At 41.4% G+C, this 15,538-nt stretch overlaps 1 protein-coding gene across 1 annotated transcript in view; it reads left to right on the top strand.

Moving 5' to 3' along the window:
* The window catches only part of LOC135389168 (ceramide transfer protein-like), a 32,757-nt gene that overhangs the window by 11,940 nt on the left and 5,279 nt on the right, over window positions 1–15,538 (top strand). The window contains exon 5 of the mRNA XM_064619221.1: window positions 3,089–3,246. Coding sequence (XP_064475291.1) covers window positions 3,089–3,246 — 158 coding nt within the window. The remainder of the gene's footprint in view (window positions 1–3,088; window positions 3,247–15,538) is intronic.

Here is a 15,538-nt window from a genome sequence, read left to right as displayed (position 1 = left end):
TAAGTACACACTTTCTCTCACTGGCTGACAAGTGTAGTACAGCCAGGGAGATGAACGTTCTATTGTCACGTGACCTCCAGCATTGTTGGACAATGGTTGAGTAGCTTTTTGTCTCCCTGGGTGAAGCTGGCGAGGTTCTGGGTGCTTGTGGATTTTCACAAATGGCTGTTTCTGTTACACAAGGTATTTCCAAATCACAAATATGCAGTCTGCTGTAGCTGCGCCAAACACGAACACGACATGAACATTGTTTCTCAAGTTTGAGTGATGTGCCGAAGCGTTCACTGATAGTTGATGTCTCACATGGAAGATTTTGCAGTACAACTACGGTATATTGACTGCATACACATTCACAGATCCAGCATGACAGAGAACATGTCCATATCCGTTTGCTGCTTGTGTATGCGTCTGGTCGATCCATCACAAAGGAACTTACGCAGCTGGTATGCCGAAAGATGAAGATGCTCCAACTACTCAGAGTGGCTTATCCATGCAGATATGAGTTGAGTGCTTATACCTGAGCAAGAAAGATCATAATAGGAATCAGAAATGCTGCGTATATGCCACAGGTGTGCTATGCTGAGCAGCAGAATGGAATAGGAACTGTCTTACCTGTCATCGGTGGGTATTGGTCATTCTTGAATCGTTGTCGCACCAAGCAAGCGAAGCAGACCTGCCTTCCACTTATCTATCACTGAATTGACTTGCAGAAGTATCTAAGAGGCTCCGAGTTTTTCAGAGTCTGTATCGACAACATGTTAAGGGAAGGACACTAAAAACCATCCAAAGCAGTACTGGCATAGATGCTTTGCTTGCGTCCTTGCTGCACCCACCATATTTGGAAACTTTACGGCGAGCTGCTCCGGCACCGCCCGCTTGGAAAGTTCATAAATTCAAACCAACCAATGAGCAGGAGCCAATGGGCTGGTGAGGCTTGAGAACTCTAGCTTCAACGTAAAAATTTTGACATTTCATGACGTTTGATGACTCGAAAAGATCGCAGCGCCTCACTGCAAAGGAACTCGTGAGTTTCATCCCCTTGGTACAGCATCAAAGCTATCAGCGTGTTGTAGATAGCGTTGGTGTCAGGACCACAGTAGAAGTGCAGACTGTAATACCTGGCGGAATGGAATTGTGTTCTGCTTGGAAGAGAGCTCAGAAGCAAATTTTGTGATTGCCCGAAACGTTACATTTACTACAACAAGGTGGCAATATCTGTTGACAAATAAATAAATAAATACAGGAAAGAAAGAAGGCCAGATTATAGAGAGGAAGTTTTAGCCAGCCATTCCTCAGGTGAGATTCTCACCTTTATGCTTGCTCAAAATTGAGAATGAATCGAGCAAGTTGCTATCTGTTTCTTTGTTAACCCTCTGAGGAACTACACACTGCCACGAATAAGCTCTGGTCCCAAATGAGACAGTACCTTGTACTAGACTCATATCTTGGTTGATGAAGGGCAAGAGCTTCACACAGGGTGTCCCAAAGAGCAAAAAGTATGATAAACTGCCAGTTCAAGCAGACCCAGTACAGGGAGAAAAGAAATTACCACCACATTGAATCCTTGTCCATGCACATTTTGGATGCTGAATTTCTCCAATGAATGTGCTTGATTTCTATAACGTATTGGAAACATTGAAACTCCACTACATGGTGTGTAAAAGAAACACTGTGGGACAGGATTCCACCCGAACCGTTTCACAAACCAGTAACAGCTTCAGATTTATCTCAGTTCAGTGGTGGAATAAATAATTTCAGTTTGAGTTCAGCTCTGGTTTGCAACTTGCCAAAAATGCAGAAGAAATGCTTTGAAAGCTTTGTTGCTGTTGGTGGCTTCACTCTCTGAGCGCTTTATGATGTTTGGAATCATTGGGGCACAAAGTGGATACCATGTCTTCCTAGTGTATTGAAAGCAAGATTTCGTCGTCACCGTCACTCAGATGACAAGGAGACACGATGCATTCCCTCTCACACTGTATGATTTTGCATCTCTCAAGGTTAGTATCACACAGAGGATCATTTGCTGAACAATCGTATCCTACTGTTTACAGTGACCACAAATCTGAAACACCCCTGATAGAGTTTCTAGGACGTACTCCACATTACAGAAATATGTCAACTGGTTGAGTAAGCCTCCCTTTGTTAAATGGACAGCTAGTTACTGTAAAGTGTGGTTCCAACTCGTCCGTCCGTCAGCGTCTGTGACACGTGGGTTTCCAATTCACGTCTGCACGTCTGTGACGCTACTTTGCCAGAAACTGCTCGTGATCGAGGGACTGCCAACTACGTGAACAGAAGTCAAACAAGATAAGAATGCATGGTTCCCAGGACAACAATCAACACTCCTTGCATCGCTGTGTCCAAAAATCCGTAGATTCACAGACGGACACATTGCAATGCAGTACTGCAGACCAGGCTTAAATCGCTTAATGTGTTCACTGTGACCACAAATCTGAAAGGACAGTCTCCACGTTACAGGAATATGTCAACTGGTCGAGTGAGTCTCTCCTTGATGCATGGACAGCTAGTTACTGCAAGAGCCTTAATTATGGCAAAAAATTTGCGGGCACCCAGAAAACTCTAGCAAGATTTGACACTTGGGAAAACTATGCTGGAACAGTTGAGAAGCATAAAATAAGTGAGTTAAGCACTAAAAGTACAAGTGCAAGCTTGACGAAAGTTTCCCATTTATATAGCACAATTGTGTGCTATGAAATATATAAGCTGGTATATATTAATGCGAATATATCGCACACGTAACAGTATATCAGTAAGCATTAGAACTGGTTTACAGCACATGCCTGTGCAATCTCAGGCTTATCAGGAGGCAACCCAATCAAGCCATGAATTGACTAACTCTAGCAGCCGTCAATATGTTTGGGCGCAAAGTTAAAGGATCCCCTTCCATCAAGAGACATCCTTTCCAACCACAACTGGGATAACATAGTTTATGGACACAATACACCCAGCTGCAGCCACTCCTTGGAGAGGTGTCCCTAGATCTGCTTGCATGATGTATGTACACCATTAATGATGATGGTGTTGAAATTACACTTAGGATGTGAGTAGGAAATGCTTTGTTCTTCAGCAATGGCTGCGGGGCTGAGTAGCGGAGGTCATGCCATCGACTTCAAGGGCGAAGCCATCACGTTCAAGGCTACCACCGCTGGCATACTTGCAACTTTGTCGCACTGTATAGACCTCATGGCACAGCGAGAGGACGCCTGGAAAAGGAGGCTGGAAAGGGTGAGTGAAATTGAATTCCTAAAGGTGAATTTTTATGACAAGTGCTTCTTAACACGTTCATGCAAAACTTGCAATCAAGTGTCCAGTCTGTCAAAAGAATAGGTAATCTGTCCTACGAGTACTTTTTGAGCACACAAAAAAAAAAGGTGGTTTTTCTCTGGGCAGTACCTCCCACGCTGGCTTGAAAACCAAAGTTTTGCAAATTTGGCTATTTTCAAACTGGGTTTTCAGAATGTAGCAGTCCAGATAAAAACAGCACCATTGTGTGATTTGATTGTAGAATGCATCCACTATGTGCTCCTAAGAAACTAGAAAACTAGTATTTGACATGCGTGAGAAAATGCTGTGTGATTGGTGCCACCACGAGGACAACTTGAGATTGACGCTTGTAGGAATTTTTATGCAACACCTAATGGCAAAGGAGAATGGCATGTGAAGGAGTTGGCAGGACAGTTAAATGACTCGCAACGAAGGCGAGCCTGCAGTGAATCACACCAAGAGACCTGTATGTGTGGGTTAGGGAAAGCCTTAATATTGAGGCCTTACGGGTTTTGGAAGAGGATGTGGCATTTTGGCTGACAGACACCAACACCTGCATTGCTGTACCTGGCACAATCAAGTTCTACCAATTTTTGAAACAGTTGCATCAAAACGATCATTGTTTTGAGAAGATGTTTCATATATTGAAGAACGTGAGGTGGTTTGATATTGCAGATGCTCATCTGTTCTGCTGTTTGCTGTGTACAAAGCGAAAACTTGCCATGAACTACAGGTTTTCCCATCGTATTTAATCGCTATACTGCAGAATTTAATGCTTATTATATAATCCTTATATTATTTAATCCTCATGCCACCATTTTTAATCCTTGTTTCGCTAGATTTAATCCTTATGCCACCACTTTTAATCTTTATATCGTGGGATTTAATCCTTTTATATAATTTAATCCTTGTGCTACCAATTTTAATCCTTACGCTGTGGAATTTAATCCTAAATTATCGGGTTAACTTTTCGTTACTATGTTCATTAGCATGCGACAGTGTGGGACTACCTGTATGATTTACGACCTGCTTTGACTAGTTTCTCGTGACTTTTGTGACATCTTGTCATGTGACTGTCACTGCTCACTGCACTACTTTGTGATAGTATGGGGCTACCTGTACGATTCATGACCTGATATGACTATTTCTTTGTTTGCGTCTGTAAATTGACTTTTTATGACTATGCCTGCTCTATGCAGTACTAGGGATGCTATGGGACTACTTGCATGATTTATGACCTGTTATGATTATTGGCTATAAATTCACTTTTTGTGACTCACTGCTCAATGCACTACTATGTGGTAGTATGGGACTACCTGCATGATTTATGACCTATATGACTATTTGCTTGTGTACGGCTATACATTGACTTTTTGTGACTGTGCCTAATGTACGCACTACTATGGGATAGTATGAGACTACCTGCATGAATTATGGCCTGATGTGACTATTTCCCTGTTCACGGATATAAATTGATGTTTAGTGACTATCACTGTTCTATGGACTACACTGGGATGGTATGGGGCTACCTGCATGATTTACATCCTCTTTTGACTATTTCTTCGTTCACAGCCATAAATGGACTTTTTTGTTACCATGGCTCCTCCATGCACTACTTTGGGTAGTATGGGACTACCTGCACGATTTATGACCTGATTAGACTATTTCCTTTTTTATGGCTATAAATTGACTTTTTTTAGACTATCACTGCTCAATGCACTGCTGTGTGACAGTATAGGACTGCTTGCACAATTTATAGCCTGATATGACTATGTCATTGTTCACGAGTATAAGCTGACTTTTCTATGACTATGCCTTATCTATGCACTACTATGGGATGGTATGGGACTACCGCATGATTTATGACCTGATATGACTATTTCCATGTTTACGGGTATAAATTTACTTTTCTGCGAATATAATTACTGTATGCACCGCTCTGGGATGGTATGAGACTACTGGCATGATTTATGGGCAGGTATGACTATTTGCTTGTTTAGGGCTGTAAATTGACTTTCTATGACTATGAGCAGTATTTGAACTACCATGGGATAATTTAGGATACCTGAATGGTTTATGACATGTTATGACTCTTTCCTGATTTGTAGCTACAAACTGATTGTTATAAATATGACCAAACTACCCACATAATCTATGACCTGTTACAATTCCCTGGTTTACAGTTACAAATGTTTTTTTTTGTGACTACGACTACACTGTGCACTACCATGGGATGCAACAACTTTATTTTAAGATGATGAAGGTGGAGTTTCATCGCCGGAGGCGATACTCCACCCCATTGCTGGTGGTGATGTGGGAAATCAAATAATGAGCCCTTTCACAAAGTGCAAATTTGGGGTAGTTGGTGTGACATTACTAGTTTAGGCTGCCAAGGGGGACGTCTGACAAAGTAGGAGACACGACAACAGAAACAGGTTTTCTGTTGTCGTGTCTCCTACTTTGTCCGACGTCACCCTTGGCAGCCTAAACTAGTAATGCCTTTCACAATAAGGATCGAAGTCCGATTGTGTCCAGAAAGGTCAAAAGAGCTTGGAGCGCAGAGAGTTCGTGGGCTGGATTCGGCCAGGGACAGTATGAGACAGTTATAAACTAACTTATATTAACTGTTTATAAATAGAACTAGTACTTCTTGCACTCCAATGGAAGAATATAAGACTGCCTGATTTATGACCTGTTAATACAATTTCCTGGTTATGGACAAACAAATGGACTTGTTATAGTTACGACTACCTCCTTACATCACGATGGGATAGTATAAGGCTGCCTTCACGATAACGTTTGCTATGTGAGAACTCAAGATCAGGGGCCCACATCATTTTAACATAGAAGGCCTGTGATGCGCAGAGATAAATTAAGCGATAAATTATAAGGGAACATGAAGAGCGTTATAAAGAACTGACGACCAGGATATGATACTGTTATATGCCTGTCATTGCTGACCACGTTACATTTGGAAAGAGGCGTGAAAAAGAAGGCTTTTTTCGATGAATGTCATATTTCAATTGTTCTTGTTTCCAGGCAAGTTGAAGCTTGTGTTGTGTTTGTCTCTTTGTGTGTTCTAACTTCAGAGCAATTATCTTCCAGGTAGGTTGCGTGAGCTGCAGTTAGCACCACAGTGTCCCGTAGTAGTGCATGTTGTAGTCAGTCATAAGTATTTCACCGCATTCTACAGATACCATGTCCCATTCCACCCAGCCCTTCTGCTGGGTGACACTCCTCTTGTGACGTTTAATAATGTCATCCAATTTTTGACCATGTGTGGATTACATAGTCAGATGTAGATGTTAAGTATTGCTCCGCTTTTATCCAATATCCTTGAACTCCTGGATCGCCTCATCGTTCACACTTGTAGATACTCACTTGTTATCGTCCGCCAAGCACGTTAGCCTGTTCACCCTCCTCTCCATACCTGTAGATAGCTTTTAACTACCACACTCTCACATCCCACTCTCATCTCTCCCATAAGCATCTCTCACACACTCACCATAGTTTTGGCGCTCTATGGCCTTTGTTGCCTTTGTGCCATTAAAACCATAATCTCTCTCTCTCATGCAGGTAGTCCCATAGCATATCATACTAGTGCATAGTGTAGTCATAGTCACAAAAGTCAATTCATAGCTGTAAATAAGGAAGTAGTCAAAAGAGGTCATAAATTGTGCAGGTAGTCCCATGCCATCCCATAGTAGTGCAGGGAGTGGATATAATCATCAAGTTGATTTATGGCTGTACGCGAGGAAATGGTCAAAACAGGTCCTAAATCATGCCGGTAGTCCCATACCATCCTATCGTAGTGCATAGAGTGATGCAGTCACAAGAAGTCAATAGGAGATATGTGAAATGAAGCTCCCTCTCTTACCCGTTTGCGAAAACGCTTGGAAAGCATGGCCCCGCTGTTTGCGTTGCCCCTGAGCAAGTTTGACTGAAAAGGGCTTCTGTTGTCATCCTATGTGTAAGTGCCTCATGTACCACTGCGTTAGTAAATGTTTGTTGTAATGTATGTTGTAAGAGTAATGAAAAGGTAACCTGAGAATTTAGGATTAAATTATACAGAAGGATTAAGTCCCACGGTATAAGGATTAAAAGTGGCAGCATAGGGGTTAAATCCAGTGAAACAAGGATTAAAAGTAGCTGCATGAGGATTAAATACCACGGTATAAGGATTAAATACGATGGGAAAACCTGTAGTTGCATATTTGCAGTGTGAAGAGAACTTTGACAAAATGAAACCATACAAAAGAATTCCCAGGAAAAGTAAAGAAAATTCGAGAAAGCCGTCGCTGGAGGGCATGAATATGACATACTGTGTTCTTTCCTCATGGCACGTTTCAGTACTTGATACCACACTTCCATTGTGGACTAAGGTATTTTCTTAAATGCCAGCATGGGTCTCGAAAACAGAATTTTGTTGCACATGTCAAATAGTAGTCTTCTAGTTCCTTAGGAGGACATAGTGGAAGCATTCTACAATCAAATCACACAATGCTGCTATTTTTATCTGGACCACCACATTTCGAAAACCCAGCTCGAAAATTGCCAAATTTGCGAAACTTTGGTTTTCAAGTGTTGCTAGCGCGGGAGGTACTGCTAAGAGAAAATTCAACTTTTTTTGTGCACACCTGGAAGGCCAAATAGCATGAGACCCTGCTTACTTTGCCAGTGAATTCTAAAATGAAGACAGTGAAATTTGCTTCTTAGAGATTGAAGGTCCCCATTTTCATCTGTATGTGTCGTCCGAGACCGACTCGCTTTCAGCTCTGTTACAGAGTAGAGTGAAAACAAGCACCCAAATAGGTACTACCCACCCAATTACCCTATGTAATACTGTGCGTGCTTAGACGATCCAGGAAAACACAGATTTGGCTCCAGCAAAGGACATTGATGCACATTGGAGGCTAGAAAGGGAAACTTATCGTGCTGCGAGGAGTCTTTAAGCGCTGGTGTGCTTCATGACATGTGTAGCATATCTCCTGTCTTTGCCTGAGCTATGGCCAGAACACACTGCAGAGCCTTTTCAGTACGACAATAGTGACACCCACTTTTGACAAGAGCAAAAATACGCTCCTTTACTTTTATTTGTCTTATCGCACTTAAGACAAACTACATACTACACATACTATTTGAGAGTTCCTTTTTTGCCTGAGTGGAATCACGAACCTCGTGGTCTTCCCATACGCGTTATGACCAGCACAGTCATCGATCTGCATGGATCGTTAGGGCTTTCTCCCCTGACAGTTTATTATGGATGGGTATCTTACAAAGTAGTTAATGGGCAGCAAATTATATTGAAACTTGATAAGACTGTCTATAGAACTTGTGCTGCATTATTCTCACTGCTGACTTGAGTTGTGAAAAAAAAAGCTTGCAGTGTACTCAAATTTTGTTATGCTCTAGTTTTGCCAATCATTAAGAAAGAATGCTTAAAGCATGCAGCCTTGACCGGGATGTTTACCGACCTGGAAAGCCTAGGGGAAAATTGTCAGGGAATTTGGATGGAATTCAAAAAAATTTAGGATTTTTGGGGAATTTGGCCAAAAAGCAGCTCAAGTCGGGGAAAAATCGCAGACAAGTGCCGATCAGTGGTTGGCACTACGACAGCTTCTGAAGCAGAAAAGTAGGGCAGTTTTATGAGGAGATCTGTGGGGTATCAAAATGCAGCAGCAGGCACTAAGTTCTCTTTTGTTTTTGTGAGGCAATTCACTTAAAATAATCTGTGAAAATCTGGGAATTTGGTTGGCACCCTGCCCTAAACACTGGAAGAAGTCACTACTTGAACTTAGAAATAAGCCTTTCCCTGGAAACACAAGCTATGAGTGTTTGCAAGAAATTTCAACAGCGCTTGTGCAACTTGTAAATGTCACAAACAGTCTTGAGTTGAGATTCCGGCTTTTCTTTGAGGAGACACGTTAAAACATAATTATACAATGAGAAACTCCCCATTTTTAAGCTCTAAAAGTACAAGTACAAGCTTGATAAAAGTTGCCACTTATATGACACAACTGTGTTCTATAAAATAAAGCTGGAATATACTGTAATGTGATCCATGAGTTTGCTGTTTGCAATAGTATCCTTTGTAACAGTAACCTCACTTGTTGATTCATAACCACTAATAGACCTAGTTGCAGTGATGGGCAAAGTACCTCAAAATTATACTTAAAGTAAAGTACCAAGATCCTGGTGTCATTAGTACTTCAAGTACAGTACAAAGTACCCAATTCCAAATGTACTTCAAGTACAGTACAAAGTACCCAATTCCAAATGTACTTCAAGTAAAGTACAAAGTACTAGGCAAAATACCTCGAGTACTCATCAAGTACATCGCCAATTTAATTTGTATCACTTTGCATTTCACTGTTTAGTATCTGTCTTGCTTTTTTGGCAAAACTTTAGCGAGCATTCTTGACAAATGCTCTGAAACAATAAAGTCCTACGTTAAGTGCTAACCTGTGTATATGAACTCAATCAGATGTTCTAATTTGCAGTTACATGTAGAGAGGTAATCAGTCAGCTGTGCAGTGATTATGCAAATTAGTACGTACTATACCCTGACTGATCCAAGATCACCCGCCTAGTGTGGTGTTCCAGTACTAATCTTCGGGTGTAAGAGGCTAGATAATTTCAGGGGAAAAAGTACAAGCCAACAGGGATTATACATTTCTGGGCATTCCTTGCTGCTTTTTGAAATACAACATGTTTAAAAAAAGAATATAAAGAAAATTAAAAAGGACGAAACACGATGTAAGCCTTCATTTTTATACGACTGTGATATGCAGCAATGTAATCCATGTGGCCAATTACAAAAACGTAAAATGTAAAAATGAATGCATGTGTGTCTTTCAGAGTCTTCATCGTGTGATGCAATCACACATTGTGATATAAATTGATTATTAATTGCCAATGAAGGAAACAATAAAAAAAACAAAGCATAGAACCTTACATTGGGAGAACTGAAATGACAATTGACCAAGTCATTGTGCTGCCGGTTGCAGTGTCATAATGTGTGCGTGCCTTTGCATTCCATTCGTGTTACATAATCATAGAAGCGTTGATACTTTTTCAACATTTCAAGCCTCTCAACAATAGATTTGCTTCAACAAATATGCTCTTTAAAAGCACAAAAATCCCTTTTGGTAAAATGTCATACTGGGAATCTTGGTACTGCATCCCACTATAAGCGCTAAAATGACAGCAAGAAGACGAAAACTTAGAGATATAGCCCTATCTCTGTGCTTTCGTCGTCTTGTTGTCATTTTAGCGCTTTTAGTGGGGTGCATTTTTGGTACTCTTTTGTGATTTTTTGTCCGGAGTCCAAGTTTGGGTGCTTGAGTACTTGATGGAAAAGTCCTTGGAATAAAGTACTTTAAGTACAGTACAAAGTACACGATTTAAAATGTACTTAAAGTACTACTTGGGTACTTCAAGTACTGCCCATCACTGCCTAGTTGGCATAAAGGGACGTTATCACACTGGCAAACAAAAGGTCCAAATTTACAGCCCTTAATAAATGAACCCACATTATGTAAAACAAAACAGCAACTGGTTTACTTTGTTCAACAGTCAGTCTATTTCTCACGTTAAAACTGTTTCATTTGTCGACAATGGTGATGTGACGCAGAGTGTTGTTCCTGTGAAAGGTCTCAACATCCACATTGGTTAAGTTGTCAGAATTATGTTCATGTTGCTGGGTTCATCTCAAGTACCAATGCCTTGCTCTAACATTTGCTTCAAGTTTTGCTAAATGGTCTAACCAATTTGCCTTGCCTTTGACACATTCGTAGCTCGTTTACTCCACTAAATATACACCATGTACTCAATACCCTGAAAGTGCAGTACTATGCTGCAAAGGTAACTTGTAACTAGTACAGTGAAGAACATTGAGGGGGCACTAAAATGCAAAAACAACTTGCTCTCAAATGAAAATTAGTTGACACAGCATTGAAAACAGAGGTGGCTTTGAGACAAACTTTGGTGGCAACAAATGGGATCCAATGAGACAGCAGGACTCCTGGGGATTTGCAATGGGTTCGATCATAGTTCATTTTTCAATATCGACTCACTGAATTGTAGCCTACAACAGTTCTCGCAGACGTTCCACTGACGTTTATTTTCGCGTCCTTCGCAACGCACACTATGTTTTTCGCCGGGACTGTTTCATGGCGTGGCACGCTCATGTTCTACTAAAAACACCAATGCACGAGCTGAAATGATGTTCACTGCTTAGCGCCGAAGCAAGAAAGAGTCCCGTATATTTTTTATTGTAGCTTCGTAACGGAGTTTTGAATTATGATAACGAAATTAACATAATGTGGAACATGATTTCAAGTGCCCCTTTAAGGGTACAGCTATGAGGAAGGAATTCTCAGTATGTGTGTCCCCTCCTGTTTGCTGCTAGGATGTGTGTGCTAGTCCCGTCCAAAAGGATATATGATTACCATTGCTCTTTTACTTGTGTAACCTTAGATAGGGGAGGTTTATTGTTACACGGGTATCTCTCAGCTCAAGATAGTGGCGCATCCCATTGCACTGCTCGTGAAACAATATGACGTGGAATGTTTTTGTGGGGGGAACAGTGTCGACAAGGAAGACATAGGTACGCATCCTTTGGGCTCTCAGTTCACTTCTCATTTTATTAAATGTTTTTAATTCTCTTCACATTGTGCTACTATATATGCAATGCGCAGATTTGCCGGCAACATTAGTGTGAGTGCTCAAATCTCTGGTTTGTGCATAACACCTTTATTTGGGGAATGTTCCTTCTTCAGATAAATAGCGATTTTTATGGTTCTATGAAGGCAAGAGTGAATCACTTTGGATGCATCAGGCAGAAGCATTTTGGGTGATTCCATGTCAAACGTCCCACACATCGCGTTCGACCATCCCTGATTGCTTTCAAATAAATTGTGGCTGATTGTTCCCATGCAACCAGTGCTTTCCCAGCTTCTGTTTGCTGCAAAAATTATTTTCACGCTGTGGCAGCCTCTTGAACATTGTGATTTGGCATGTAACCTACCTGGCGAAAAAAAATTCAAACAAAATAGCATTTGCGCAAATTCCAGCCAGACCTCTTCTGAGTGAAGGCGAAGCATAATACTTTCGTGCCGAGATACGTTGAAGGTTGATCAGTGCTTTTCATTGTGAGTTTATGCCCCCGAGTAAACTAAAATTTTGGGAGCTTTTGGATTTTTTTACTGAACGCCGCAATTTTTTTATGGCTACTTAAACTGTTTAGCGCTGTGGTGTAGGAAGCATAGAAGGTGTTAAAAATATTTTGAGGCGCGCAGACTTGGAAGAGTGCGAAGGAAAAAATCGAATTTTGGAAATATTGCTTTTTACCTCATATTCAGTCATCAATTGCACACTGAGGTGGTCCTGATAAAAATGAGAAAATAAATAAGTAAATATGACACAAATTGCATTTGATAGTATGCCCCTTGAACATTTATTTTACAAAGTTTCATCAAAACGCTTTTCGTTTTAGCAGCGAAAAAAATTTTTTAGCTTGACCACCCCAGCACTCATCTGGCATTGCCCGGCAATACGCATCGCCGCCGCTGCTGCCAAACGCACACGGGAGCTGCCCAAACCAATTTGCGTTGCCTGCAAAACCACGGTGTATGTACAAATTAACTTTAGAAGCTTCATATTCTCATGTGAACGGCTTTCTGCGGTGGCACAGTACACAAGGAGCACTGAAGTCAAGTATGTACTTGAACGACAACGGGTTTGCGCCTACATCCAGCTTGCTTTGATCAGAGGCGACACCGTCCTTCTGAGCTGGCTATTAAACGACATCAGTTGGACAATTTTAAAGGGGCTATGAACTCTGTGTCGGCACCACACGGCCATTAAAACTTGTTGGCTGTGACATCTTTTGTATAGATGAATCTGACAGGTCCGTATCCAACCAATGCGATCGAGATTATCTCGATTCGGTTCCGCGGTTGGTCAGTCTGCCGCTATTGTTCAATGCGAGCGTGCATTTCTTCTTATCTTCATATTTTAGGCTTTATTGCAGAAAGGAAGATAGGTGCCTGCGTGCTTTGTGGCCGAAATGCATACGCTGTGTGCCGTCGTCGTCATTGGAGCCAGAAAGAAAGTGCATTGCACCACATCATAGAAAACAAGGAGCGTCAAACGAATGATGCGCAGAAGTATATTGCGTGGTCCCACATTTTCTGTTCAACATTTTAGGCCATATTACCAACTCAAGTACGCTCATCACTTTTTCCAGCTGATTCTAGACTGCTCTCCGACCTATAGAGCAGACAACGTTATGTGTACTTACACGTTGGCACCTGGTTGGGTGTTACAATTCTACAAATGATGTAACAATGCATAGAGGTACTTGGATAGTCGCTCATATCCGAAAAAAGTGGGTGAACTGGGTGAAAGTGGGTGAATTATAGAGTGTAGAAGAACAATATTCCACCTATTAGACAATAGCTGTGGATAGAATTCTTACCTCCTTTAAGTCTTCCCTTCTAGTATCGTATTCTTTGGTGATAGCCAAAAGAGTCAAGTTGTAATTGTTGCTGAGTAGTGATGGAGCTTTTTTTTTTTCTGTATTTCTCCATAACTGTTGGCTCTGTTTCTTCTTCCTTTTAGTTTTTTTTTTTCTCATTGCTTTTGGGTACATATATATAACCTTCATGACTAACCTTCATCATTAATCATATCCCCCCACAGCACCCTAGAGTCGGTGTTAGTAAGGGTTGTGTGCATCATCACTGGAACAGATTATGGTTATTCAATAACTCGCCAAAGTACAACCCTAGGCTCAGTGCTCCTACTCAACGGTGTCACCGTAGTAGGCCATTCTCGTGAGGAAAATTGATTTCTACGTTTATCTGTGTAGATTTTTTATTTTTTTGCTGAAGAACGCAAATGGGTTCGGGCAGCTCTCATATTTGTTTGGCGGTGGTGGCCGTCTTGGGGTGAGGCAATACAGGATGAGCATCGCTGCTAAAACAAAAAGTGTTTCGATGAAACTTTGTAAAACAAACGTTCAAAAGCAATTGGTCTCCTATTTTTTATGACTACCACCTCAGTGCGCAATTGATGGCTGAATATGAGGTAAAAAGCAATATTTCCAAAATTCATTATTGTTTCTTTCGTACTCTTTCAAGCATTGGCTACATGGGAGCAAACAACCACAATTTATTTGAAAGAAATCGGGAATGGTGGAGCGCAATGTCTGGGACGTTTTGCATGGAATGACCCTTTTGAGAGGGTAGCTCTGTTGGCAAGCTGTGTCAGGGACTGGTCAGTGTGACCCACAGTCATGGCTGCTTGGGAAGAATGCTGACGGGGATAACTTGACCACAAAGAGGGTCAATGTTTCCTGTGACTCAGATGAAGCATAAATACGGGCATTTTCCATTTCTATTCCCTGGGATTCTTGTCCATATACTACGGGTAAACTGGGCTCCACTGTATTATGTGTCCAGTTGTGAGCTGTGCCTTTTTTGTTGGAGAAGCCCAGTCAAGACCTTTATTGTCTGTGAGCTCCGTTTATCACATTGAAATTCTGCAGCTCGCCTTTTGCGCATACTTTTCACGTAGATAAATAGGATAGAAAAAAAGTCTCTCTGGATAGCATGGATTCTGATAAATGAAACTCTTAATTTTGGAGGATCCTTTTAGCTTTTACTTATCAAGTAAGATTCTTGAAAAGCAATCATTCTTTTGCTCAAAATGTGCCAGAGCTGTTCTCTGTCTCCAGTCATAACACTACGTTTCTCACTGGCATAGGTAAGCTGCTGGTCATGAATGTTGATATACCCCAGAACAATGTATTGGAGAACGTCAGTGGATGAGTGGTGAATAGTGTGGACTGATATCCATCTTCCTTGTACATGGCTCTAACAAATGTCTACCAGTTATGGACAAAGTGCATTGCAGCTTTAGTCTCTATAGGCCATTTGAAAAAGTTCCAGGGGGCAGCGCGCGTTCTGGCAGGGCGTGCCGGGAAATGCTGTGCAAAACGACAGCGATTTGCTATCGTCTCCGATCGTCGTCCTCGTCGCACTGGCGCATGCGCCGTCGCTGTCGTTTTGCACAGCATTTCCCGGCATGCGCGCTGCTCCCTCGAACTTTTGCAAATGGGCTATTGGTCCATATTTGATGACTTAAATACTTTTGCTCTGTATTTTGTAAACACACTAACATAGAAGCTACAACATGAAGGCAGAAAAAGGCCTTCATAATACAGTATGGTGAAAGAACAGTGCAGTGT

This window comes from Ornithodoros turicata, chromosome 3 (genome assembly GCF_037126465.1).
Source record: "Ornithodoros turicata isolate Travis chromosome 3, ASM3712646v1, whole genome shotgun sequence".
Taxonomy (NCBI): Eukaryota; Metazoa; Arthropoda; class Arachnida; order Ixodida; family Argasidae; genus Ornithodoros; species Ornithodoros turicata.
Note: the sequence above shows the minus strand (reverse complement) of the source record. Positions and strands in the feature narration are given on the sequence as shown.